Source organism: Salmo trutta, chromosome 30 (genome assembly GCF_901001165.1).
Source record: "Salmo trutta chromosome 30, fSalTru1.1, whole genome shotgun sequence".
Lineage (NCBI taxonomy): Eukaryota > Metazoa > Chordata > Actinopteri > Salmoniformes > Salmonidae > Salmo > Salmo trutta.
The window spans coordinates 45,295,185-45,318,715 of NC_042986.1; the positions used below are offsets into that span (position 1 = coordinate 45,295,185).

The following is a 23,531-nucleotide window of genomic DNA, read 5'->3' on the forward strand; positions in this document are numbered from 1 at the left end:
CAGTACCCACGGCAGTACAGACGGCAGTACAGACGTCGGTACAGACGGCGGTACCCACAGCAGTACAGACGGCGGTACCCACAGCAGTACACAGACCCGGCGGTTACCGACACAGCAGTACAGACGGCATTACCCACGCAGGAAGTACAGACGGCAGAAACAGACGGCAAGTGTACAGGACGGCAGTACCCACGCCAGCTTTTGAGGTACAGACGGCAGTACAGACGGCAGTACCCACAGCGGTACCCACAGCAGTACAGACGGCAGTACCCACAGCAGTACAGACGGCAGTACCCACAGCAGTACAGACGGCAGTACCCACAGCGAGTACTCCACAGCCCAAGTAGCAGCCGGCCAGCTACCCACTGCGCAGTACTCACAGCAGTGCCCCACAGCAGTACAGACGGCAGTACCCACAGCAGTACAGACGGCAGTACAGACGGCAGTACAGACGGCAGTACAGACGGCAGTACCCACAGCAGTACAGACGGCAGTACAGACGGCAGTACAGACGGCAGTACAGACGGCAGTACAGACGGCAGTACAGACGGCAGTACCCACAGCAGTACAGATCAGCATTTGTCCTGCCACTTTTAAAAGGGGGAGATCCAACTCTTTTAAATAATTATAGGCCAATCTCAAAGCTGTCACCCCTGGTGAAAATACTTGAAACCCTTGTGAGTGACCAGCTAAAAGAGTTTTTATATACTAACTCTATTTTATCAATGTACCAATCGGGTTTCAGGAAGAAGCATAGCACAATTACAGCAGCCATGAAGGTTTTAAATGATATCACTGAAGCTCTTGACAAGAAACAGCATTGTGTCTCACTTTTTATTGATCTCTCTAAGGCTTTTGATACAGTTGATCATGCTATACTAAGGCAGAGATTGTCGAGTGTAGGTCTTTCAGAGCATGCAGTTGCATGGTTTGTTAACTATCTGTCTGATAGAACTCAGTGCACTCAATTTGATGGGCTTAGGTCTGTTAAATTGTCTGTCTTAAATGGTGTGCCCCAAGGCTCTGTACTTGGTCCTCTCTTATTCACTATTTATATAAATAATTTAGACAAAAATGTCCAAAATGCACAACTTCATTTTTATGCTGATGATACTGTTATTTACTGTTGTGCTTCATCTCTTACAAAAGCTTTCCAGAACTTGCAAACTGCGTTTAATACTGTTCAACATACCTTGTCTCAATTGAAGCTTACCCTCAATACTGACAAAACAAAACTACTGGTGTTTTCTAAAGCAAGAAATAGACCTCTGAACTTTTCACCTATTACTACCTGTCAGGGCAAGGAGATTGAGGTTGTAACCTCATAAATATCTTGGAATTTTGATTGATGATGGCCTCTCTTTTAAAATGCATATTCAACAACTTACAAAAAAATTGAAGCTGAAATTAGGATTTTATTTTAGGAATACGGCCTGTTTTTCTTTTGAAGCCAGAAGGAGGATAGTATCAGCTACATTTATGCCTTTACTAGACTATGGGGTTATTTTATATATGAACGCTTCCGCTCACTGTTTGAGATCAATTGACACCCTTTACCATGGCACTCTGAGATTTATTTTAAATTGCAAAACCCTTACGCACCACTGCACTTTGTATACCAGGGTTGGCTGGCCTTCTCTAGTCACTCGTAGGCTCAGTCACTGGTATACTTTTATTTACAAAGCCATTTTGGGTTTACTACCTTTTTATTTGGGCATTTTTATTGTTCAGAAATGTGGTGGGTACTCTCTTCGTTCGCGGGACTTTATCCTGCTAACTATTCCAAATGTCCGAACTGAATTTGGTAAAAGGGCTTTTATGTACTCTGCACCATCGTCTTGGAATGCCTTACAAAATACTTTTAAACTGGATGAACTTGTCCCGATTGGTATTTTTAAAATCACGGATGAATGATCTGGAGACTGATTCCCTGACCTGTCAATGTTTTTAATTTGCTGTTTTTGATTTTGTTATATTCTTTGTTAATTCTATGGTTTTTACTAGATTACTTGTAGTTTTTCATGTTGTTTGTCTGTAATTTTTGTAATGACTTGCGCTGCCTATCTTGGCCAGGACGCTCTTGAAAAAGAGATTTTAAATCTCAATGAGCCCTTCCTGGTTAAATAAAAAAATAAACAGACAGCAGTACCGACAACAGTACAGACAACGGTACAGACAACGGTACAGACAGCAGTACAGACAGTACAGACAGCAGTACCCACGGCAGTACAGACAGCGGTACAGACAGCAGTACAGACAGCAGTACACCCAGTGTACATTCCTAGTGTACGGTATACCCAGTGTATATTCCTAGTGTACGGTATACCCAGTGTATATGTACGGTATACCCTGTGTATATTCCTAGTGTACGGTATACCCAGTGTATATGTACGGTATTCCCAGTGTATACCCAGTGTACGGTATACCCAGTGTACGGTATACCCAGTGTACGGTATACCCAGTGTACGGTATACCCAGTGTACGGTATACCCAGTGTACGGTATACCCAGTGTACATTTCCACACTATAAGATGGGAATAATAATGTGAAAATGTAATAATTCACAGTATGAAAAGAGGTGTTTGAAAAGACAGGCTGAGATTTCAGCCAATTCCTCTTGCTAAGGAGCCATTTGTGTTCCTTTTTTACCATTTTAATAGAAAACAAATCACAGTAAGGTACTTAATTGTTACCCAGAAATGATTTGATATTGAGATAAAACGGCCGCATTGGGCCTTTAAACACATTTGAACAAGTTAGAAAGAAAGATCTTACCTTAAACTCAACTGGAGGGTAGACTCCTGTCTTCTCCTTGACTTGGTTCTCTCCTCTTTCTCTCTCCCGCTGTCTGTCTCTCTCCCTCTTTCTGTCTCCGTACTGCAATAGGGAGCGCCCTCCTCCCACACCAGCCTCCATATCCATAGACAGAGATGATGACACCTCCTAGGGAGACAGAGAGAGAGATGGTAACCACACACCATAGACAGAGAGAGACAGACAGACAGAGAGGTGGTAACCACACACCATAGAGACAGAGAGAGACAGAGAGAGACAGAGAGAGACAGAGAGAGAGACAGAGAGAGAGAGACAGAGAGAGAGAGAGAGACAGAGACAGAGACAGAGACAGAGACAGAGACAGAGACAGAGACAGAGACAGAGACAGAGACAGAGACAGAGACAGAGAGAGAGAGACAGAGAGACAGAGAGACAGAGAGAGACAGAGAGACAGAGAGAGAGAGAGAGAGAGAGGACAGAGAGAGAGACAGAGAGAGAGACAGAGAGAGAGACAGAGAGAGAGACAGAGAGAGACAGAGAGAGAGACAGAGAGAGAGACAGAGAGAGAGAGAGGTGGTAACCACACACATCAGAGACAGACAGAGGGCTCTGGATGGATAGCATGGACGGTTCCATTTGCAAGGACGTACATACATACATACATACATACATACAGTACCAGTCAAAAGTTTGGACACACCTACTCATTCAAGGGGTTTTCTTTATTTTTACTATTTTCTACATTGTAGAATAATAGTGAAGACATAAATATGAAATAACATATGGAATCATGTAGTAACCAAAAAAAAAAAGTGTTAAATCAAAATATATTTTACATTTAAGATTCTTCAAAGTAGACACCCTTTGCCTTGACAGCTTTGCACACTCTTGGCATTCGCTGCACGGGATAAGTTCATTAGAGTTACCAGCCTCAGAAATGGCAGACCAAATAAATCCTTCAGAGTTCAAGTAACAGACACATCTCAACATCAACTGTTCAGAGGAGACTGTGTGAATCAGGCCTTCATGGTCGAATTGCTGCAAAGAAACAACTACTAAAGGACACCAATAAGAAGAAGAGACTTGCTTGGGCCAAGAAACACGAACAATGGACATTAGACCGGTGGAAATCTGTCCTTTGAGTCCAAATTTGAGATTTTTGGTTCCAACCACCGTGTCTTGGAGACGCAGAGTAGGTGAACAGATGATCTCTGCATGTATGGTTCCCACCGTGAAGCATGGAGGAGGTGGTGTGATGGTGAAACTGTCTGTGATTTATTTAGAATTCAAGGCACACTTAACCAGCATGGCTACCACAGCGATACGCCATCCCATCTGGTTTGCGCTTAGTGGGACTATCATTTTTTTTCAACAGGGTATTGACCCAACACACCTCCAGACTGTGTAAGGACTATTTGACCAATGAGAGTGATGGAGTACTGCAGCAGATGACCTGGCCTCCACATTCACCCGACCTCAACCCAATTGAGATGGTTTGGGATGAGTTGGACCGTAGAGTGAAGGAAAAGCAGCCAACAAGTGCTCAGCATATGTGGGAACTCCTTCAAGACTGTTGGAAAAACATTCCTCATGAAGCTGGTTGAGAGAATGCCAAGAGTGTGCAAAGCTGTCATCAAGGCAAAGGGTGGCAACTTCAAAGAATCTCAAATAGAAAATATATTTTGATTTGTTTAATACTTTTTTGGTTACTACATGATTCCATATGTGTTATTTCATAGTTTTGATGTCTTCCCTATTATTCTACAATGTAGAAAATAGTCAAAATAAAGAAAAACCCTTGAATGAGTAGGTGTGTCCAAACTTTTGACTGGTCCTGTACGTCATAGAGAGATTTAGAAAGTTTAATAAATGTAAACTCTTTCCATATATATGACAAACAAATAAACACAGACATGGATAAACAGACACTTACCCGTGAGGGTCTCATTGCAGTGTAGACGGCAGTGTAGGGGACAGACTGGCTCTTCATAATGCTCATCACCTGTCCAATCACCTCATCTAACACACACTCAACAAGTTAGTCTTCAGCAATCTGCACCATACTGTAATAAGGAACACAGTGAAGGTAGGTGATGTTTGTCCCAGCAGAGCCACCGTACAGTAGAACAGTGAACAGTAGATCAGTAGACCGGTAAAACAGTAGACCAGTAGACACGCAAAACAGACCGGTAAAACAGTAAAACGGTAGGCCGGTAAAACAGTAGGCCGGTAAAACAGTAGGCCGGTAAAACAGTAGGCCGGTAAAACAGTAGGCCGGTAAAACGGTAGGCCGGTAAAACAGTAGGCCGGTAAAACAGTAGGCCGGTAAAACAGTAGGCCGGTAAAACAGTAGGCCGGTAAAACAGTAGGCCGGTAAAACAGTAGGCCGGTAAAACAGTAGGCCGGTAAAACGGTAGGCCGGTAAACAGTAGGCCGGTAAAACAGTAGACCAGTAAAACACTCACCATTCTCATTGAGAACCTCCTTAGCAGACATCAGATCAGACCTGTTACAAACCAAAATCAGGTAAACCACACCCATATGGGTATAAACCACACCCATATGGGTATAAACCACACCCATATGGGTATAAACCACACCCATATCGGTATAAAGCACACCCATAAACAACAGACCAGTGAGATAAGCAGAATCGTGTGTGTGTGTATGTGTGTGTGTATACCCGGTGCTGTAGGGTAGTCTGAAGACCAGCAGGGCGGGGGTAGAAGCGTTGAGTCGCAGCTGGCTGAGTGTCTCTGGTTCCATGTAGAGAGGAGAGGTATCTAATTGGTCCTGGAGCTGACCAATCACAGCACTGGATGCTGGCCAGGCAACGGCAGGCAGGACCAATGGGGAAGGGCTGGAGAGGAGCGCATCCTCGAGGTTAGGGAAGGCACTGTCCTGCTTGTTGCCAAACGCCCCTCCGTACATGGTGAAGTCCTCAATGCTCATCTGGGGGGGGGGGGGGGGGGGGGGGAGAGAGAGACGGGGAGAGAGAGAGAGTCACACAAACAGTAAAAGACATAGGCTAACTAATATATGGGTTACAAAGGTAGGTTTGAGAGTGTGTATTACCTTGTCCTGCAGGAAGAGCAGTACATTGGGCGGGGCGGACCCCAGGGCGGTCTCTAGGTATGAGCTCAGCTGACTGATACCCACTATGTGACCAGCAGCAGGAACAGCCTGAGACGGCAGACCAGACCTGACGTCGTTCAGGAGGGCCAGGAAAACAGGAAACAGGAAAAACTAAGAGGACGTGCCTGACAAGCAAATCAATGTTACATTTCCGAAGTAAAAAGTAGCCCTTGGGTTAGTCAGGGTTAGTCTGATTAATCAGGCTGTAATACACCATTTACTTTTATATACAGCCTGAAACTCATGCAAATGTTCCATACAATCCAGAATGTTGAAAAACAATTACATTTAAACATATTCTACCAGTTGTCTGTGTGGTTTGTCCTTCAGCTACTCTAAACTTTAAACACAAAATGCACAGGAAAGTATTGTTGATATTGCTTTTTAGAGAGCTAGGAGGGATACGGTTGGTACGGAGGTAAAATTTGTTTCATATTCACATAAAAATGTTATTTGTCACATGCACCGAATACAACAGGTGTAGACCTTACAGTGAAATGCTTCCTTACAAGCCCTTAACCAACAATGCTCTAAGAAGTTAAGAAAAAGTGTTAAGTAAAAAAAATAAAACATAATTACGATATTGCCACATCTTCAGTTTAAGCCTACTAGAAAGTGTGTGCCACCAGGACGGTAGGAAACCAAAAGTCATTCTGCTACCGAAGCCCCCTTTACTGGCTCAAATAGCCGACCAATCAGCCTGTTCCCAACCCTTAGTAAACTTTTGGAAAAAAACTGTGTTTCACCAGATACAATGCTATTTTATATAGAAAAAACGAATTGACAAACTTTCAACAAGCTTATAGAGAAGAACATTCAACAAGCACAGCACTTACACAAATGACTGACGATTGGCTGAGAGAAATTGATGATAAAAAGATTGTGGGGCTGTTTTGTTGGACTTCAGTGCAGCTTTTGACATTATTGATCATTGTCTGCTGCTGGCAAAACTTGTGTGTTATGGCTTTACACCCCCTGCTATATTGCGGATAAAGAGTTACCTGTCTAACAGAACACAGAGGGGTTTCTTTAATGGAAGCCTCTCCAACATAATCCAGGTAGAATCAGGAATTCCCCAAGGCAGCTGTCTAGGCCCATTACTTTTTTCAATCTTTAATGAATTGCCACTGGCTTTGAGGAAAGCCAGAGTGTCTATGGATGACTCAACACTATACATGTCAGCTACTACAGCAACTGAAATGACTGCAACACTTAACAAAGAGATGCAGTTACTTTCAGAGTGGGTGGCAATGAATAAGTTAGTCCTTAATATTTCTAAAACTTAAAGCATTGTATTTGGGATAAATTATTCACTAAACCCTAAACCTAATCTTGTAATAAATAATGTGGAAATTGAGAAGTGCGTCCATAATAAAGTGCTACTCTACCTTCTTAACAACACTATCAACAAGGCAGGTCCTACAGGCCCTAGTTTCTACCTTCTTAACAGCACTATCAACAAGGCAGGTCCTACAGGCCCTAGTTTCTACCTTCTTAACATCACTATCAACAAGGCAGGTCCTACAGGCCCTAGTTTCTACCTTCTTAACAACACTATCAACAAGGCAGGTCCTACAGGCCCTAGTTTCTACCTTCTAAACAACACTATCAACAAGGCAGGTCCTACAGGCCCTAGTTTCTACCTTCTTAACAGCACTATCAACAAGGCAGGTCCTACAGGCCCTAGTTTCTACCTTCTTAACAGCACTATCAACAAGGCAGGTCCTACAGGCCCTAGTTTCTACCTTCTTAACAACACTATCAACAAGGCAGGTCCTACAGGCCCTAGTTTCTACCTTCTTAACAGCACTATCAACAAGGCAGGTCCTACAGGCCCTAGTTTCTACCTTCTTAACAACACTATCAACAAGGCAGGTCCTACAGGCCCTAGTTTCTGCCTTCTTAACAACACTATCAACAAGGCAGGTCCTACAGGCCCTAGTTTCTGCCTTCTTAACAACACTATCAACAAGGCAGGTCCTACAGGCCCTAGTTTCTACCTTCTTAACAACACTATCAACAAGGCAGGTCCTACAGGCCCTAGTTTCTACCTTCTTAACAACACTATCAACAAGGCAGGTCCTACAGGCCCAAGTTTCTACCTTCTTAATAACACTATCAACAAGGCAGGTCCTACAGGCCCAAGTTTCTACCTTCTTAATAACACTATCAACAAGGCAGGTCATACAGGCCCTAGTTTCTACCTTCTTAACAACACTATCAACAAGGCAGGTACTACAGGCCCTAGTTTCTACCTTCTTAACAACACTATCAACAAGGCAGGTCCTACAGGCCCTAGTTTCTACCTTCTTAACAACAAGGCAGGTCCTACAGGCCCTAGTTTCTACCTTCTTAACAACACTATCAACAAGGCAGGTCCTACAGGCCCTAGTTTCTACCTTCTTAACAACACTATCAACAAGGCAGGTCCTACAGGCCCTAGTTTCTACCTTCTTAACAACACTATCAACAAGGCAGGTCCTACAGGCCCTAGTTTCTACCTTCTTAACAACACTATCAACAAGGCAGGTCCTACAGGCCCTAGTTTCTACCTTCTTAACAACACTATCAACAAGGCAGGTCCTACAGGCCCTAGTTTCTACCTTCTTAACAACACTATCAACAAGGCAGGTCCTACAGGCTCTAGTTTCTACCTTCTTAACAACACTATCAACAAGGCAGGTCCTACAGGCCCTAGTTTCTACCTTCTTAACAACACTATCAACAAGGCAGGTCCTACAGGCCCTAGTTTCTACCTTCTCAACAACACTATCAACAAGGCAGGTCCTAAAGTCCCTAGTTTTGTCGCATCTGGACTACTGTTCAGTCGTGTGGTCAGGTGCCACAATAAAGGACTTAGGAAAATTGTAATTGGATCAGAACAGGGCAGCACGGCTGTCCCTTGGATGTACACAGAGAGCTAATATTAATAATATGCATGTCAATCTCTCCTGGCTGAAAGTGGAGGAGAGATTGACTTCATCACTACTTGTTATTTGTGAGAGGTACTGACATGTTCAAGGCACCGAGCTGTCTGTCTAAACTACTGGCACACCGCTCAGACACCCATGCATACCCCACAAGACATGCCACCAGAGGTCTCTTCACAGTCCAAGTCCAGAACAGACTATGGGAGGCGCCACAGTACTACATAGAGCCATGACTACATGAAACTCTATTCCACATCAGGTAACTGATGCAGCAGTAGAATCAGATTTTTTTTTTAAAAACAGGTAAAAATACACCTGATGGAACAGCGGGGACTGTGAAGCAACACAAACATGGGCACAGACGCATGCATAAACACACGTACACATGGATTTTGTACTGTATATATCTGGTAGTGGTGGAGCAGGGGCCTGATGGCACACAGTCTGAATGTATTGTAATGTTTTTCAAATTGTATAAACTGCCTTAATTTTGCTGGACCCCAGGAAGAGTAGCTGCTGCCTTGGCTAATGGGGAACCATAATAAATACAAATGATGGTCTGCTTGAAACATGTAGGTATTACAGACTCAGTCAGGGACAGATTGAAAATGTCAATGAAGATACTTGCCAGTTGGTCAGCGCACGCTCGGAGTACACGTCCTGGTAATCCGTCTGGCCCTGCTGCCTTGTGAATGTTGACCTTTTTAAAGGTCTTACTCACATCGGCTACGGACAGCATGATCACACAGTCGTCCGGAACAGCTGATGCTCTCATGCATGCTTCAGTGTTACTTCTATGCTCACTTCGAGGCAAGTAATTTAGCTCGTCTGGTAGGCTCTTCACTGGGCAGCTCGCGGCTGTGCTTCCCTTTGTAGCCTGTAATAGTTTGCAAGCCCTGCCACATCCGACGAGCATCGGAGCCGGTGTTGTATGATTCAATCTTAGTCCTGTATTGATGCTTTACCTGTTTGATGGTTTGTCAGAGGGCATAGCGGGATTTCTTGCAAGCTTCCGGGTTAGAGTCCTGCTCCCTGAAAGCGTCAGCTTTATCCTTTAGCTCAGTGCGGATGTGCCTGTAAGCCATGGCTTCTGGTTGGGGTATGTACGTACAGTCACTGTGGGGACGACGTCATCGATGCACTTATTGATGAAGAAGCCAGTGACTGAGGTGGTGTACTCCTCAATGCCATCGGAAGAATCCCGGAACATATTCCAGTCTGTGCTAGCAAAATAGTCCTGTAGCTTAGCATCTGCTTCACTTTCTTATTGACAGAGTCACTGGTGCTTCCTGCTTTAGTTTTTGCTTGATAGCAGGAATCAGGAAGATGGAGTTATGGTGAGATTTGCCAAACGGAGCGCGAGGGAAAGCTTTGTTCGTGTTCCTGGTTGTGGCGTAAAGGTGATCTAGAGATTTTTTCCCCTCTGGTTGCACATTTAACATGCTGGTAGAAATGAGGTAAAACGGATGAGTTTCCCTGCATTAAAGTCCGCACTAGGAGCCCCGTCTCAGGATGAGCGGTTTCCTGTTTGCTTAAGGCCTTATACAGCTCATTGGGCGCAATCTTAGTGCCAGCATTGGTTTGTGGTGGTATATAGACAGCAACGAAAATACAGATGAAAACTCTTGATAAATAGTGTGTGGTCTGCAGCTTATCATGATACTCTACCTCAGGCGAGCAAAACCTTGAGACTTCCTTAAATTTTGTGCACCAGTTGTTGTTTACAAATATACATAGACCACCACCCCTTGTCTTACCAGAGGCTGCTGTTCTATCCTGCCGATAGAGTGTATAACCCACCAGATGTATGTTATTCATGTCGTCGTTCAACCACGACTCGGTGAAACATAAGATATTACAGTTTTTAATGTCCCGTTGGATATACGTGATGGTAGCTGTTCTATTTTATTATCGATTGATTGGCTGGCTAATAGATTATCCTCTCAGCGTCGGATCCTTACAAGGACCTTCATCCCCAATACCTCCGTCTCTTTCTCCTGCGAATGACAGGGATGAGGGCCTTGTCGGGCATCTGAAATAAATCCTTCCCGTCCGACTCGTTAAAGAAACAGTACTCCAGTACGGGGTGAGTAATCGCTGTCCTGATATCTAGAAGCTCTTTTCGGTCATAAGACACGGTGGCAGAAACATAATAAGTTACAAATAACGCAAAAAAAACCACTGGGATCGTAAAACGGCAGCCATCTCGTTCAGCGCCATTCTCTCTCTCGTCAATGGAAATGGTATCAGGGGTGGATGGAGAACAATCAACACATTTCAAATAAAATAATTTTAAATCACACAAATAAAGATGCTGATTTTTTTATTTTACCTTTATTTAACTAGGCAAGTCAGTTAAGAACAAATTCTTATTTTCAATGACGGCCTAGGAACAGTGGCTTAACTGCCTTGTTCAGGGGCAGAACGACAGATTTGTACCTTGTCAGCTCGTGGATTCGAACTTGCAACCTTACGGTTACTAGTCCAACGCTCTAACCACTAGGATACCCTGCAGCCCCATCATTCTCCATCCTCCCCTGATTCTTTTGTTTTTTATTTGAATTGTAGTCATTTAGCAGACGCTCTTATCCAGAGTGACTTACAAGAGCAATTAGGGTTAAGTGCCTTGCTCAAGGGCACATCAACAAATTTTTCACCTAGTTGGTTCAGTGATTCGATCCAACAATCTTTGGTTCACTGGCTCAATGTTCTTAGCTGCTAGGCGACCTGCGACCCTGTTTTTCTTTTTTCAGTGTATGGGACTCACGACGGAGAGTTAGATAAGGTGCAAGAGTTCAATCTTGGTTTCATCAGACCAACAACAACAAAAAGGCACCTAAAGACTTTCAGACCATGAGAAACAAGATTCTCTGGTCTGATGAAACAAAGATTGAACTCTTTGGCCTGAATGCCAAGAGTCACAACTGGAAGAAACCTGGCAACATCACTATGGTGAAGCATGGTGGTGGCAGCAGCATCATGCTGTGGAGATATGTTTTACAGGGACTGGGAGACTAGTCAGGATCGAGGGAAAGATGGAGATTTTGTAACAAAGTAATGCACTGAAGCGTACAAATTCCTATTCTTCCCTGACTCTGACATCATAACTGAGAAGAATGGGATAAGTGATGCTTTTAAATCATAATTTTACCTCAGCAGCCTTTTTATGACAGAACAATGGTTTAATGTATGCTCTTTCCTCTCCCAGCCTCAAGCTGACTCGACGGTTACCCCGTCAACTTCTAGTGAATCTTTGTTTTCATTTCAACAATTTACTACCTGTGATGTTCCAGACGACTTGTACAAGACTTAGGTTTTAAAAAAATCCACTGGGGCTGATATGCTTGATCCATCCCTAGTTAGAAATGTGGTTAACTGTACGGATAAAAGGTAACATTGTGCTGCCCTCTTTCACTGACCTGTCAAAGACTTTCGATACTGTTGATCAATTGGCCAGGCTGCATGTAACTGGTTTAAAAATGACTTGACATATAAAACTCAATGTGTATCTACTGATGGTGTTAAATCCGGTTGTCTGTACATAACAAAAGGTGTCGCACATGGAGTCAATTCTGAGTCCTGTACTTTTTACTGTTTACATTAATAATATTGACAATATGTCAGCAAACAACTAACCTGCACTTGTATGTTGACGACACTGTTGTGTCTGCTATTGTCCCCATGGTTAACCAGGCTCCATCTGAACTACAGTCTGTCTTCATTGTATTATGATACTGTTGTGTATGTTATTGGCCCCATGGTTAACCAGGCTCTCTGAACTACAGTCTGCCTTCATTGTATTACAGAAAAACTTTGACCTGAAATTAGTATTGAACGCAGGTAAAACTATGTACAGTGCCTTCAGAAAGTATTCATACCCCTTGAATTATTCCACATTTTGTTGTGTTACAGCCTGAAATAAAAATGTATTAAATATATTTTTTTTCTTACCTATCTACACACAATACCCCATAATGACAAAGTGAAAACATGTTTAGAAATGGTTTGCAAATGTGTTGAAAATGAAATTCAGAAATAGCTAATTTACATAAGTATTCACACCGCTGAGTAATGATACTAGAAACATCTTTGGCAGCTATTACAGCTGTGAGTCTTTCTGGGTGCGTTTCTAAGAGCTTTGCACACCTGGATTGTACAATATTTGCACACTATTTATTTAATTCTTCAAGCTCTGTCAAGTTGGTTGTTGATCATTGATAGACAGCCATTTTCAAGCCATAGATTTAAGCCGATTTACAGTACCAGTCAAAAGTTTGGACACACCTACAAATTCAATGGGGTTGTTCTTTATTTGAACTATTTTCTACATTGTAGAATAATAGTAAAGACATTAACACTATGAAATAATACATATGGAATCATGTAGTAACCAAAATAAAGTGTTAAACAAGTCAAAATATATTTGAGATTTTAGATTCTTCAAATAGCCACCCTTTGCCTTGACAGCGATGCACACTCTTGGCATTCTCTCAACCAGCTTCACCTGGAATGCTTTTCCAACAGTCTTGAAGGAGTTCCCACATATGCTGAGCACTTGTTGGCTGCTTTTCCTTCACTCTGCGGTCCAACTCAGCCCAAACCATCTCAATTGGGTTGAGGTCTGGTGATTGTGGAGGCCAGGTCACCTGATGCAGCACTCCATCACTCTCCTTCTTGGTCAAATAGCCCTTACACAGCCTGGAGGCGTGTTGGGTCATTGTCCTGTTGAAAAACAAATGATAGCACAAACTAGATGGGATGACGTATCGCTGCAGAATGCTGTGGTAGCCATGCTGGTTAAGTGTGCCTTGAAATTTAAAATCACAGACAGTGTCACCAGCAAAGCACCCCCACACCTCCTCCTCCATGCTTCACGTTGGGAACCACACATGCGGAGATCATCAGTTCACCTACTCTGCGTCTCACAAAGATACGGCAGTTGGAACAAAAAATCTCAAATATGGACTCATCAGACCATCAGACAGTCTAATGTCCATTACTCGTGTTTCTTGGCCCAAGCAATTCTCTTATTATTATTAGTGTCCTTTAGTTGCGGTTTCTTTGCAGCAATTCAACCATGAATGCCTGATTCACGCAGTCTCCTCTGAACAGTTGATGTTAAGATGTGTCTGTTACTTGAACTCTGAAGCATTATTTGGGCTGCCATTTCTGAGGCTGGTAACTAACGAACTTATCCTCTGCAGCAAAGGTAACTCTGGGTCTTCCTTTCCTGTGGCGGTCCGCTTGAGAGCCAGTTTCGTCATAGCGCTTGATGGTTTTTGCGACTGCACTACATATACCACCCCTACCTTGTCACAACACAACTGATTGGCTCAAATGCATTACGTTTTTTAGGATGGGGGCAGCATTCAGAAATTTGGATGAAACATGTGCCCAAAGTAAACTGCCTGCCACTCAGGCCCAGAAGCTAGGATATGCATATAATTGGTAGATTTGGATAGAAAACACTAAAGTTTCCAAAATTGTTAAAATAATGTCAGAGTATAACAGAACTGATATGGCAGGTGAAAACCTGAGGAAAATCCATCCAGGAAGTGCCATTATTTTGAAATGTCTGTTTTTCCAATGAAAGCCTATCCACCATTTAAAGGGATAGGACCCAGATTCCGTTCCCTGTGGCTTCCACTAGTTGTGAACAGTCTTCAGACATTGTTTCAGGCTTTTATTCTGAAAAATGAGGGAGAATGACAACATTGAGTGAGTTGACAGTGGGATGTCCCCAGAGCTGGTTACTGCGCGTGACCGAGAGTGCACCTTTCTTGTTTTTCTTTTATATTGACGACGCCATTGTCCGGTTGAAATATTGATTATTTAGGAGGATTGATTATACACATCGTTTAACATGTTTCTACGAACTTCACGGATACTATTTAGAATTTGTCTGCCCGTTGTGACTGCCTTTGAGCCATTGGATTACTAAACAAAACGCGCCAACAAAACTGAGGTTTTTGGATATAAAGAGGGACTTTATCAAACAAAATAAACATTTATTGTGTAACTGGGAGTCTTGTGAGTGCAACCATATGAAGATCAAAGGTAAGTGATTCATTTTATTGCCATTTCTGACTTTCGTGACTAATCTACTTGGCTGCTAACTGTTTAATGTTTTTTTGTGCTTAGCGCTGTCCTCAGATAATCGCATGGTTTGCTTTCGCTGTAAAGCCTTTTTGAAATCTGACACGGCAGCTGGATTAACAAGAAGTTTAGCTTTATTTTGATGTATTGCACTTGTGATTTCATGAAAGCTAAATATTTACAGTAATTTAATTTGAATTTGGCGCTCCACAATTTCACCGGAAGTTGTCGAGATGGGACGCTAGGGTCTGTTCTGACCCGTTCTGACAGGTGCAAGATAACGGCCCATTCTAAATCAAAACTAATTTAGTTTGTGTATATGTATATGTATACAAACTAAATTAGTTTTGATTTAGAATGGGCCGTTATCATGCACCTGTCAGAACGGGTCAGAACAGATGTCATCGGTATGCACTTTAATAGCAAATGAAGGGCGCTTTTCCCGCGGTTAATTTTCATGCTTGCCAGCTAGGCTACTCCTGTTGTAAAGTAAAGCAATGTGCTTAATATTAGGAATGTTGAGAAATAGATATAGTTGGCCTAGCCTATAGAACGCTGATGGGATCCTCCTCAGGCCTAGCCTATAGAAAGCTGATGGGATCCTCTTCTGGCCTAGCCTATAGAAAGCTGATGGGATCCTCTTCTGGCCTAGCCTATAGAAAGCTGATGGGATCCTCCTCAGGCCTAGCCTATAGAAAGCTGATGGGATCCTCCTCAGGCCTGGCCTATAGAAAGCTGATGGGGTCCTCCTCAGGCCTAGCCTATAGAAAGCTGATGGGATCCTCCTCAGGCCTAGCCTATAGAAAGCTGATGGGGTCCTCCTCAGGCCTAGCCTATAGAAAGCTGATGGGGTCCTCCTCAGGCCTAGCCTATAGAAAGCTGATGGGGTCCTCCTCAGGCCTAGCCTATAGAACGCTGATGGGGTCCTCCTCAGGCCTAGCCTATAGAAAGCTGATGGGATCCTCCTCAGGCCTAGCCTATAGAAAGCTGATGGGGTCCTCCTCAGGCCTAGCCTATAGAAAGCTGATGGGGTCCTCCTCAGGCCTAGCCTATAGAAAGCTGATGGGATCCTCCTCAGGCCTAGCCTATAGAAAGCTGATGGGATCCTCCTCAGGCCTAGCCTATAGAAAGCTGATGGGGTCCTCCTCTGGCCTAGCCTATAGAAAGCTGATGGGGTCCTCCTCAGGCCTAGCCTATAGAAAGCTGATGGGATCCTCCTCTGGCCTAGCCTATAGAAAGCTGATGGGGTCCTCCTCAGGCCTAGCCTATAGAAAGCTGATGGGATCCTCCTCAGGCCTAGCCAATAGAAAGCTGATGGGGTCCTCCTCAGGCCTAGCCTATAGAAAGCTGATGGGATCCTCCTATTTTTAATAGACCCTTTAATTAATATATATATATATATATATATATATATATATATATATATATATATATATATATATATATATATATATATATATATATATATATATATATATATATATATATATATATATATATATATATATAAATAAAACAGACAGACAAGATTAAATTGAGAATAGTGTGAATGGATATTATGTGAATTAAGCATGGCTTTTTTTCTCTACTTTTCAAATCATGCATTATGTAGGACTATATGTTTTGTTAAGGTTTATATCACAACTAAAGTGCCCAAATAGTCTATAGGCCCAAGACCCCTGGAACAGGGTTGGAGAGCCCATAGCCTACAGAAAGAAACAAGACCCCTGGAACAGGGTTGGCGAGTCCATAGCCTACAGAAACAAGACCCCTGGAACAGGGTCGGAGAGCCCATAGCCTACAGAGACAAGACCCCTGGAACAGGGTCGGAGAGCCCATAGCCTACAGAAACAAGACCCCTGGAACAGGGTCGGAGAGCCCATAGCCTACAGAGACAAGACCCCTGGAACAGGGTCGGAGAGCCCATAGCCTACAGAAACAAGACCCCTGGAACAGGGTCGGAGAGCCCATAGCCTACAGAGACAAGACCCCTGGAACAGGGTCGGAGAGCCCATAGCCTACAGAAACATGTGTTCTTACAAGCCCAGTCATTGCGTAATGCTGTGTGAAATCAGTTTTGACTGGCCACTATTTAAAAAAGAGGATCCCAGCTTTCTCCTGCTGCTATATTTGGCAGCAGAGAACTGGAAGGAGAGACGACCAAAGGAGGAATTGGCTTTGGGGGCGACCAGTGAGATATACCTTCTGGAGCGCGTGCTACGGGTGCTGCTATGGTGACCAGTGAGCTGAGATAAGGCGGGGCTTTACCTAGCAGGTTCTTGTAGATGACCTGTAGCCAGTGGGTTTGGCGACGAGTATGAAGCGAGGGCCAGCCAACGAGAGCGTATAGATCGCAATGGTGGGAAGTATATGGGGCTTTGGTGACAAAACGGATGGCACTGTGATAGACTGCATCCAGTTTGTTGAGTAGGGTATTGGAGGCTATTTTATAGATGACATCACCGAAGTCGAGGATCGGTAGGATGGTCAGTTTTACGAGGGTATGTTTGGCAGCATGAGTGAAGGATGCTTTGTTGCGATATAGGAAGCCAATTCTAGATTTAATTTTGGATTTAAGATGTTTAATGTGAGTCTGGAAGGAGAGTTTACAGTCTAACCAGACACCTAGGTATTTGTAGTTGTCCACATATTCTAAGTCAGAACCGTCCAGAGTAATGATGCTGGACGGGCGGGCAGGTGCAGGCAGTGATCGGTTGAAGAGCATGCATTTAGTTTTACTTGCATTTAAGAGCAGTTGGAGGCCACGGAAGGAGAGTTGTATGGCATTGAAGCTTGTCTGGAGGTTAGTTAACACAGTGTCCAAAGAAGTGACAGAAGTATACAGAATGGTGTCGTCAACGTAGAGGTGGATCAGAGAATGTGATTCCAGTCATTCTGAGAAATGTGGGTGGACTCTCTAATAAAGGTTATGCACCCAATGCACATGGTTCCAATACATTTCTCAAATGTCTAGCAAATTAAAATGTTGCCAATTAAATGTCCACAGTCACATTTTTCATAACGGTAACACTGGAAGAGTGGTATTCAGTGAAGTGTTGTGTTTACCCCAAACATAATGCTTTGTATTCAGAACATACAAGTTCATTTCTTTGCCACATTTTTGGCAGTTTTATTTTAGTGCCTTCTTGCAAATATGACACATGTTTTGGAACATTTGTATTCTGTACAGGACTTCCTTATTTTCAATCATTTAGGTTAGTATTGTGGAGTAACTACAATAGTGTTGATCCATCCTCAGTTTTCTCCTATTACAGCCATTAAACTCTGTAACGGTTCTAAAGTCACCCCTGGCCTCATTTCCTTCCTCTCCGGCAACTGAGTTGGGAAGGACACCTGTATCTTTGTAGTGACTGTGTTTATTGATTCACCATCCAAAATGTAATTAGTAACTTCACAACTTTTTATTTACCAATAGTTGCCCCTCTGGTAAAAAATGCACTGCTTGACAGAGATCTTCCAGATAATTGTATGTGTGGGGTACAGAGATGAGGTAGTCATAAAAGAAACATGTTAAACTCTATTATTGCACAGAGAGTATTGTGTGTAAGCCAGTGACACAAAATCACAATTGAATACATTCAGGCTGTAACACAACAAAATCTGGAAAAAGTGGTGTGAATAATTTCTGAAGGCGCTGGAGGACATTGCTCCTAACGTGTCTTCTTCCTCCTTTTGAATCCGAGTGGCTATTCCTCGGCCTTGAACCTAACGCTTCAATATAGCCTAAATATTTGTCATTTAACTTTTTAAAAAGGTGCAATATGCAGATATGGTCTGCCTACCCATGTGAGAGATGCAGACTCGGTCTCAACCTTTAAGTCTTTACTGAAGACTCATCTCTTCAATGGGTCCTATGATTGACTGGCCACCCCTCATAGCCTGGTTCCTCTCTAGGTTTTGGCCTTTCTAGGGAGTTTTTCCTAGCCACTGTGCTTCAACACCTGCATTACTTGCTGTTTGGGGTTTTAGGCTGGGTTTCTGTACAGCATTTTGAGATATCAGCTGATGTCAGAAGGGCTTTATAAATACATTTGATTTGATATAATGTGAACGTCTAGCAACCCAAAGGTTGTGTTCAATTCTCATCATGGACAACTTTAGCATTTTTGCTAATTAGTACCTTTTCAACTACTTACTACATTTTAGCTACTTTGCAACTACTTAGCATGTTACCTTCCCCTAACCCTAAAACTGTAACCTAACTTCTAACCTTAACCACTGACCTAGATAATGTTAGCCACCTAGCTAACGTTAGCCAGAACCAATTGGAATTCGTAACATATCATACGAAATGGATGATGGACATCTACAAATTAATAAATACCATAAGAAACGTAACATATCATACTAACATGGAGTGTCTCGGATTTAACTAAAGAATAATACAAAATGTTCTGAGACCAGGTTGGGTACGCATTGCTTATTGGTTGTGTGGTGCATCCGCACAGAAACCTATTGGTGGAAAATGTGCATATATTTAACATAATTATAAACATAGTATCAAAATCTAATTTCCCCCTAGCTGATAATTGTTTGCAGCCGGCTATGACAGTAGTGTAATGAGACAGACAGGGACCTGGTTTGTGGTGGTCGGTGAGTCCTCATCCTTCTGGCCCATAACACCGTGTGGCATCGACAGTACCATAAACCCATGCGGGAGGGCTGACATTAACCACTAACACGGGGTTGTTATTTGTGGTAACAATCATTTTATTTAGTTCATTTTATGAGGGGAGAGGGTCATGTGAAAATATTTTTCATGTTGGTGTTGGGGGCTGTTTTTTTTTTTTTAAATGATACTTCGAGTAACATTTTTAATTTCCCTTAGTGGCTAGTGGCTTCACAGATGAATTGCCAAAATATAAAGTGGCTTGATAGCGAGCAAATAGGACAAGATCCCCGCTAGGAATATGAATGACAAAATGTCAACCAGCTTGCACGGTTACAAACGCATCCCCAGACCAAAACCACACACACGGCTCTTACCCTTCACTCGTCCATAGCATCAGCGGCACCTGTTCGTCGCAGGTCCCGGCGGAGAAGGTGCACAACACGGCCAGAAACACACAACCCCGAGCCGATATCATCCTCATCCTCCGACCAGCCGCCATCTTGAGATGGTCCAGGTTGTCGCTAGTTATCACAGCCACAAAGTAAACATGGACTATATCACATGTTGTTGCTTGTTGGTCTTAATGTAAGGTTAGTATTAGGTATACGGCTAGCAGTGTGGCTCAATTTAGGGTTATATTCCCATTGTAGAAATAGGCAGGGTTGATGTATGCCGTTGCGTTTGTGGTAACTAGTGACGAGCCTGCGCACCGTAGAACCGGCCGTGCTGATTAGAATAACCCGTAGAAGATCAATCAACGGCTACAGAGGGACTTATCTTTAAAAGAGTCCTAATAACCCAGGCTGGAGGTATCTCTAGGCGAACATATGCCTCTATCTTTATATCTTGACGGTAAAATAAGCAAGGAGATAGACCAGATGCTTTTCAACTTTCTGTGAAGAAACCGTGACCCATTATATTAGGAAAACTGTTGTAATGAACACTTATGAGTATGGTGGGCTGAATTGTCTGGACTTTACTACCTTAGTACTTTTAAGATCAATTGGATAAAACAATTCCTAAGAAGACCCACTTCTATGTGGAATTGTATTGCTCATCATGTCTTCTCTACTTTTGGTGGCCTTAACTTCATGTTGGTTTGCAATTATAATATTGAGAAAGTTCCAGTGAAACTTTCTGCTTTTCATCAGCAGGTTTTCTTGCCATGGTCCTTCATTTATAAACATCATTTTTCTCCACACAGATATTATATATGGACTAATCGGGATATATTGTATAAAACTACTTCTTTGTTTTTAGAATATTGGTTCCGAAATAATATCCTATTGGTGAGCCAACTGGTAAATAATATCCTATTGGTGAGCCAACTGGTAAATAATATCCTATTGGTGAGCCAACTGGTAAATAATATCCTATTGGTGAGCCAACTGGTAAATAATATCCTATTGGTGAGCCAAATGGTAAATAATATCCTATTGGTGAGTCAACTGGTAAATGCTTGGTATCGCTCTGTTGTTGAATGGACCAAAAGAGAAACAAATCGTTCCTATTAATGAGTCAACAGGGTTAATGGAAGGTAGGCTCTGAGGGTCAGGCCTTGACATGTTCCTGAATAATAAAACAACACCTGAGGGAATGGCATCTAAAACAATTGCAAAATCTTTACAGGGACCTTGTAAAATGATAAGAATTCCTTATAACAAAACACCACATTATCTTACCTTACAAAATGAAATTGAACTGTATTTTAAGACAATTAAGTACTCGACTAACAAAAAATTTGTTAGAACGATAAGTGTCTGTATGTCCCTTAATTAAGGTCCCTGTGTAACGGGATATTGTATCCCCTAGCCCCGCCCCCAGCCCCTCCCCTAGCCCAATTGTCCTTTGTGTATTATTTATATATACTTGTGTTCCCACATGTACTTCCTGTATTGATTTGTTGTTAACAAAAATCTTTTTAAAAATATAAATTTAAAAAAGGAACCGGAGGTGCTCCAATCTGGAGTGCCAGATTGTGTTCATAAATTCAGAGCTTTGTCAGATTGTCCGTTTGTAAATTCAGAGCGTTTGGCTCTCGGGGGGGGGGGCACACTGGACGTTCGGGCCGAGGAGTATTGTTGATCTGAGCGTTCTGACCTTACAACGGCAGTCAATCACCCAAACTAATGTTGGCTAGCTGGCTAGCTACTTCCAGACACAAGTGAGAGTGACCACTCTGACCATTTTACCCCCCGCTTAGCAGAGCTGGTTAGGCAGTTTTCATGTTATCCAGAGCGTTGGTGACTAACTGTTGCTGGCAACAATTTCATTATGCTTTTTTGCCGACGTTAACTGACACTGGCCGTTCAACTGGTGTTGAGCTCTCCTATATTCATTATTCTGAGCTCAGTGCTCTGAAATCAGAGTAGATAGCCAGAGCGAGTTCACGAAAGCACCCGAACGTCCATTGAGAACGCACAACGACTATACCAGTTAGCTAAAAATGACGGGACAATGTTAGAAGCAACATTGTGCTTTCCTCAAAATAATAATAATTGCAAGCTATGACGACATAATAAAGGAATTTGAATTTGTGGCAAGAGAAAAGATAATTTGCCCTTATTAAACTCGACAGATAATTTTCCATCAGTGGATGTCGGTTTAACTCGTTTGACTGCTATGATTAAGCAATAAGGCCAATATACCACGGCTACGGGCTGTTCTTACGCACAACAAAATGCGGACTTCCTGGATACTGCCCTTAACCGTGGTATATTGGCCATATACCACAAGCACCCGGGGTGCCTTATTGCTATTATAAACTGGTTACCAATGTAATTAGAGCAGTAAAAAGTAATGTTTTGTCATACCCGTGGAATATGGTCTGATAAACCACCGCTTTCAGACAATCAGCATTCAGGGATCGAACCAGGTTTATAATTGTGAATAAATCCACCTGTTGTGCATGTGCATAACTATAGATAAATCTGACAGGAGAGTTTGAGTGATTAGTTAAATTACGGTAAAATAAAAAGGGGGTAGGACCAAAGAAGAAGTATAGACCAGATGTGGGGGTTACAGGTCTGAGGGTGGATGTGGGGGTTACAGGTCTGAGGGTGGATGTGGGGGTTACAGGTCTGAGGGTGGATGTGGGGGTTACAGGTGTGAGGGTGGATGTGGGGGTTACAGGTCTGAGGGTGGATGTGGGGGTTACAGGTCTGAGGGTGGATGTGGGGGTTACAGGTCTGAGGGTGGATGTGGGGGTTACAGGTGTGAGGGTGGATGTGGGGGTTACAGGTGTGAGGGTGGATGTGGGGGTTACAGGTCTGAGGGTGGATGTGGGGGTTACAGGTCTGAGGGTGGATGTGGGGGTTACAGGTGTGAGGGTGGATATGGGGGTTCCAGGTCTGAGGGTGGATGTGGGGGTTACAGGTCTGAGGGTGGATGTGGGGGTTACAGGTCTGAGGGTGGATGTGGGGGTTACAGGTCTGAGGGTGGATGTGGGGGTTACAGGTCTGAGGGTGGATGTGGGGGTTACAGGTCTGAGGGTGGATGTGGGGGTTACAGGTCTGAGGGTGGATGTGGGGGTTACAGGTGTGAGGGTGGATGTGGGGGTTACAGGTGTGACGGTGGATGTGGGAAAACAGGTCTGAGGGTGGATGTGGGGGTTACAGGTCTGAGGGTGGATGTGGGGGTTACAGGTCTGAGGGTGGATGTGGGGGTTACAGGTGTGAGGGTGGATGTGGGGGTTACAGGTGTGAGGGTGGATGTGGGAAAACAGGTCTGAGGGTGGATGTGGGGGTTACAGGTCTGAGGGTGGATGTGGGGGTTACAGGTCTGAGGGTGGATGTGGGGGTTACAGGTGTGAGGGTGGATGTGGGAAAACAGGTCTGAGGGTGGATGTGGGGGTTACAGGTCTGAGGGTAGATGTGGGGGTTCCAGGTCTGAGGGTGGATGTGGGGGTTACAGGTCTGAGGGTGGATGTGGGGGTTACAGGTCTGAGGGTGGATGTGGGGGTT

The 23,531-nt window shown here is 43.3% G+C and overlaps 1 protein-coding gene across 1 annotated transcript in view; it reads right to left on the bottom strand.

Moving 5' to 3' along the window:
* LOC115168752 (V-type proton ATPase subunit S1) overlaps positions 1-20,259 on the bottom strand; it is a gene marked incomplete in the record, with an annotated part of 21,919 nt that extends 1,660 nt beyond the window's left edge. Inside the window, 6 exon segments of the mRNA XM_029724304.1 lie at positions 2,776-2,943; positions 4,709-4,794; positions 5,241-5,281; positions 5,459-5,727; positions 5,851-5,977; positions 19,944-20,259. Of these exon segments, the coding sequence (XP_029580164.1) occupies positions 2,776-2,943; positions 4,709-4,794; positions 5,241-5,281; positions 5,459-5,727; positions 5,851-5,977; positions 19,944-20,068 (816 nt within the window).
* Positions 20,260-23,531: the final 3,272 nt, after the last annotated feature.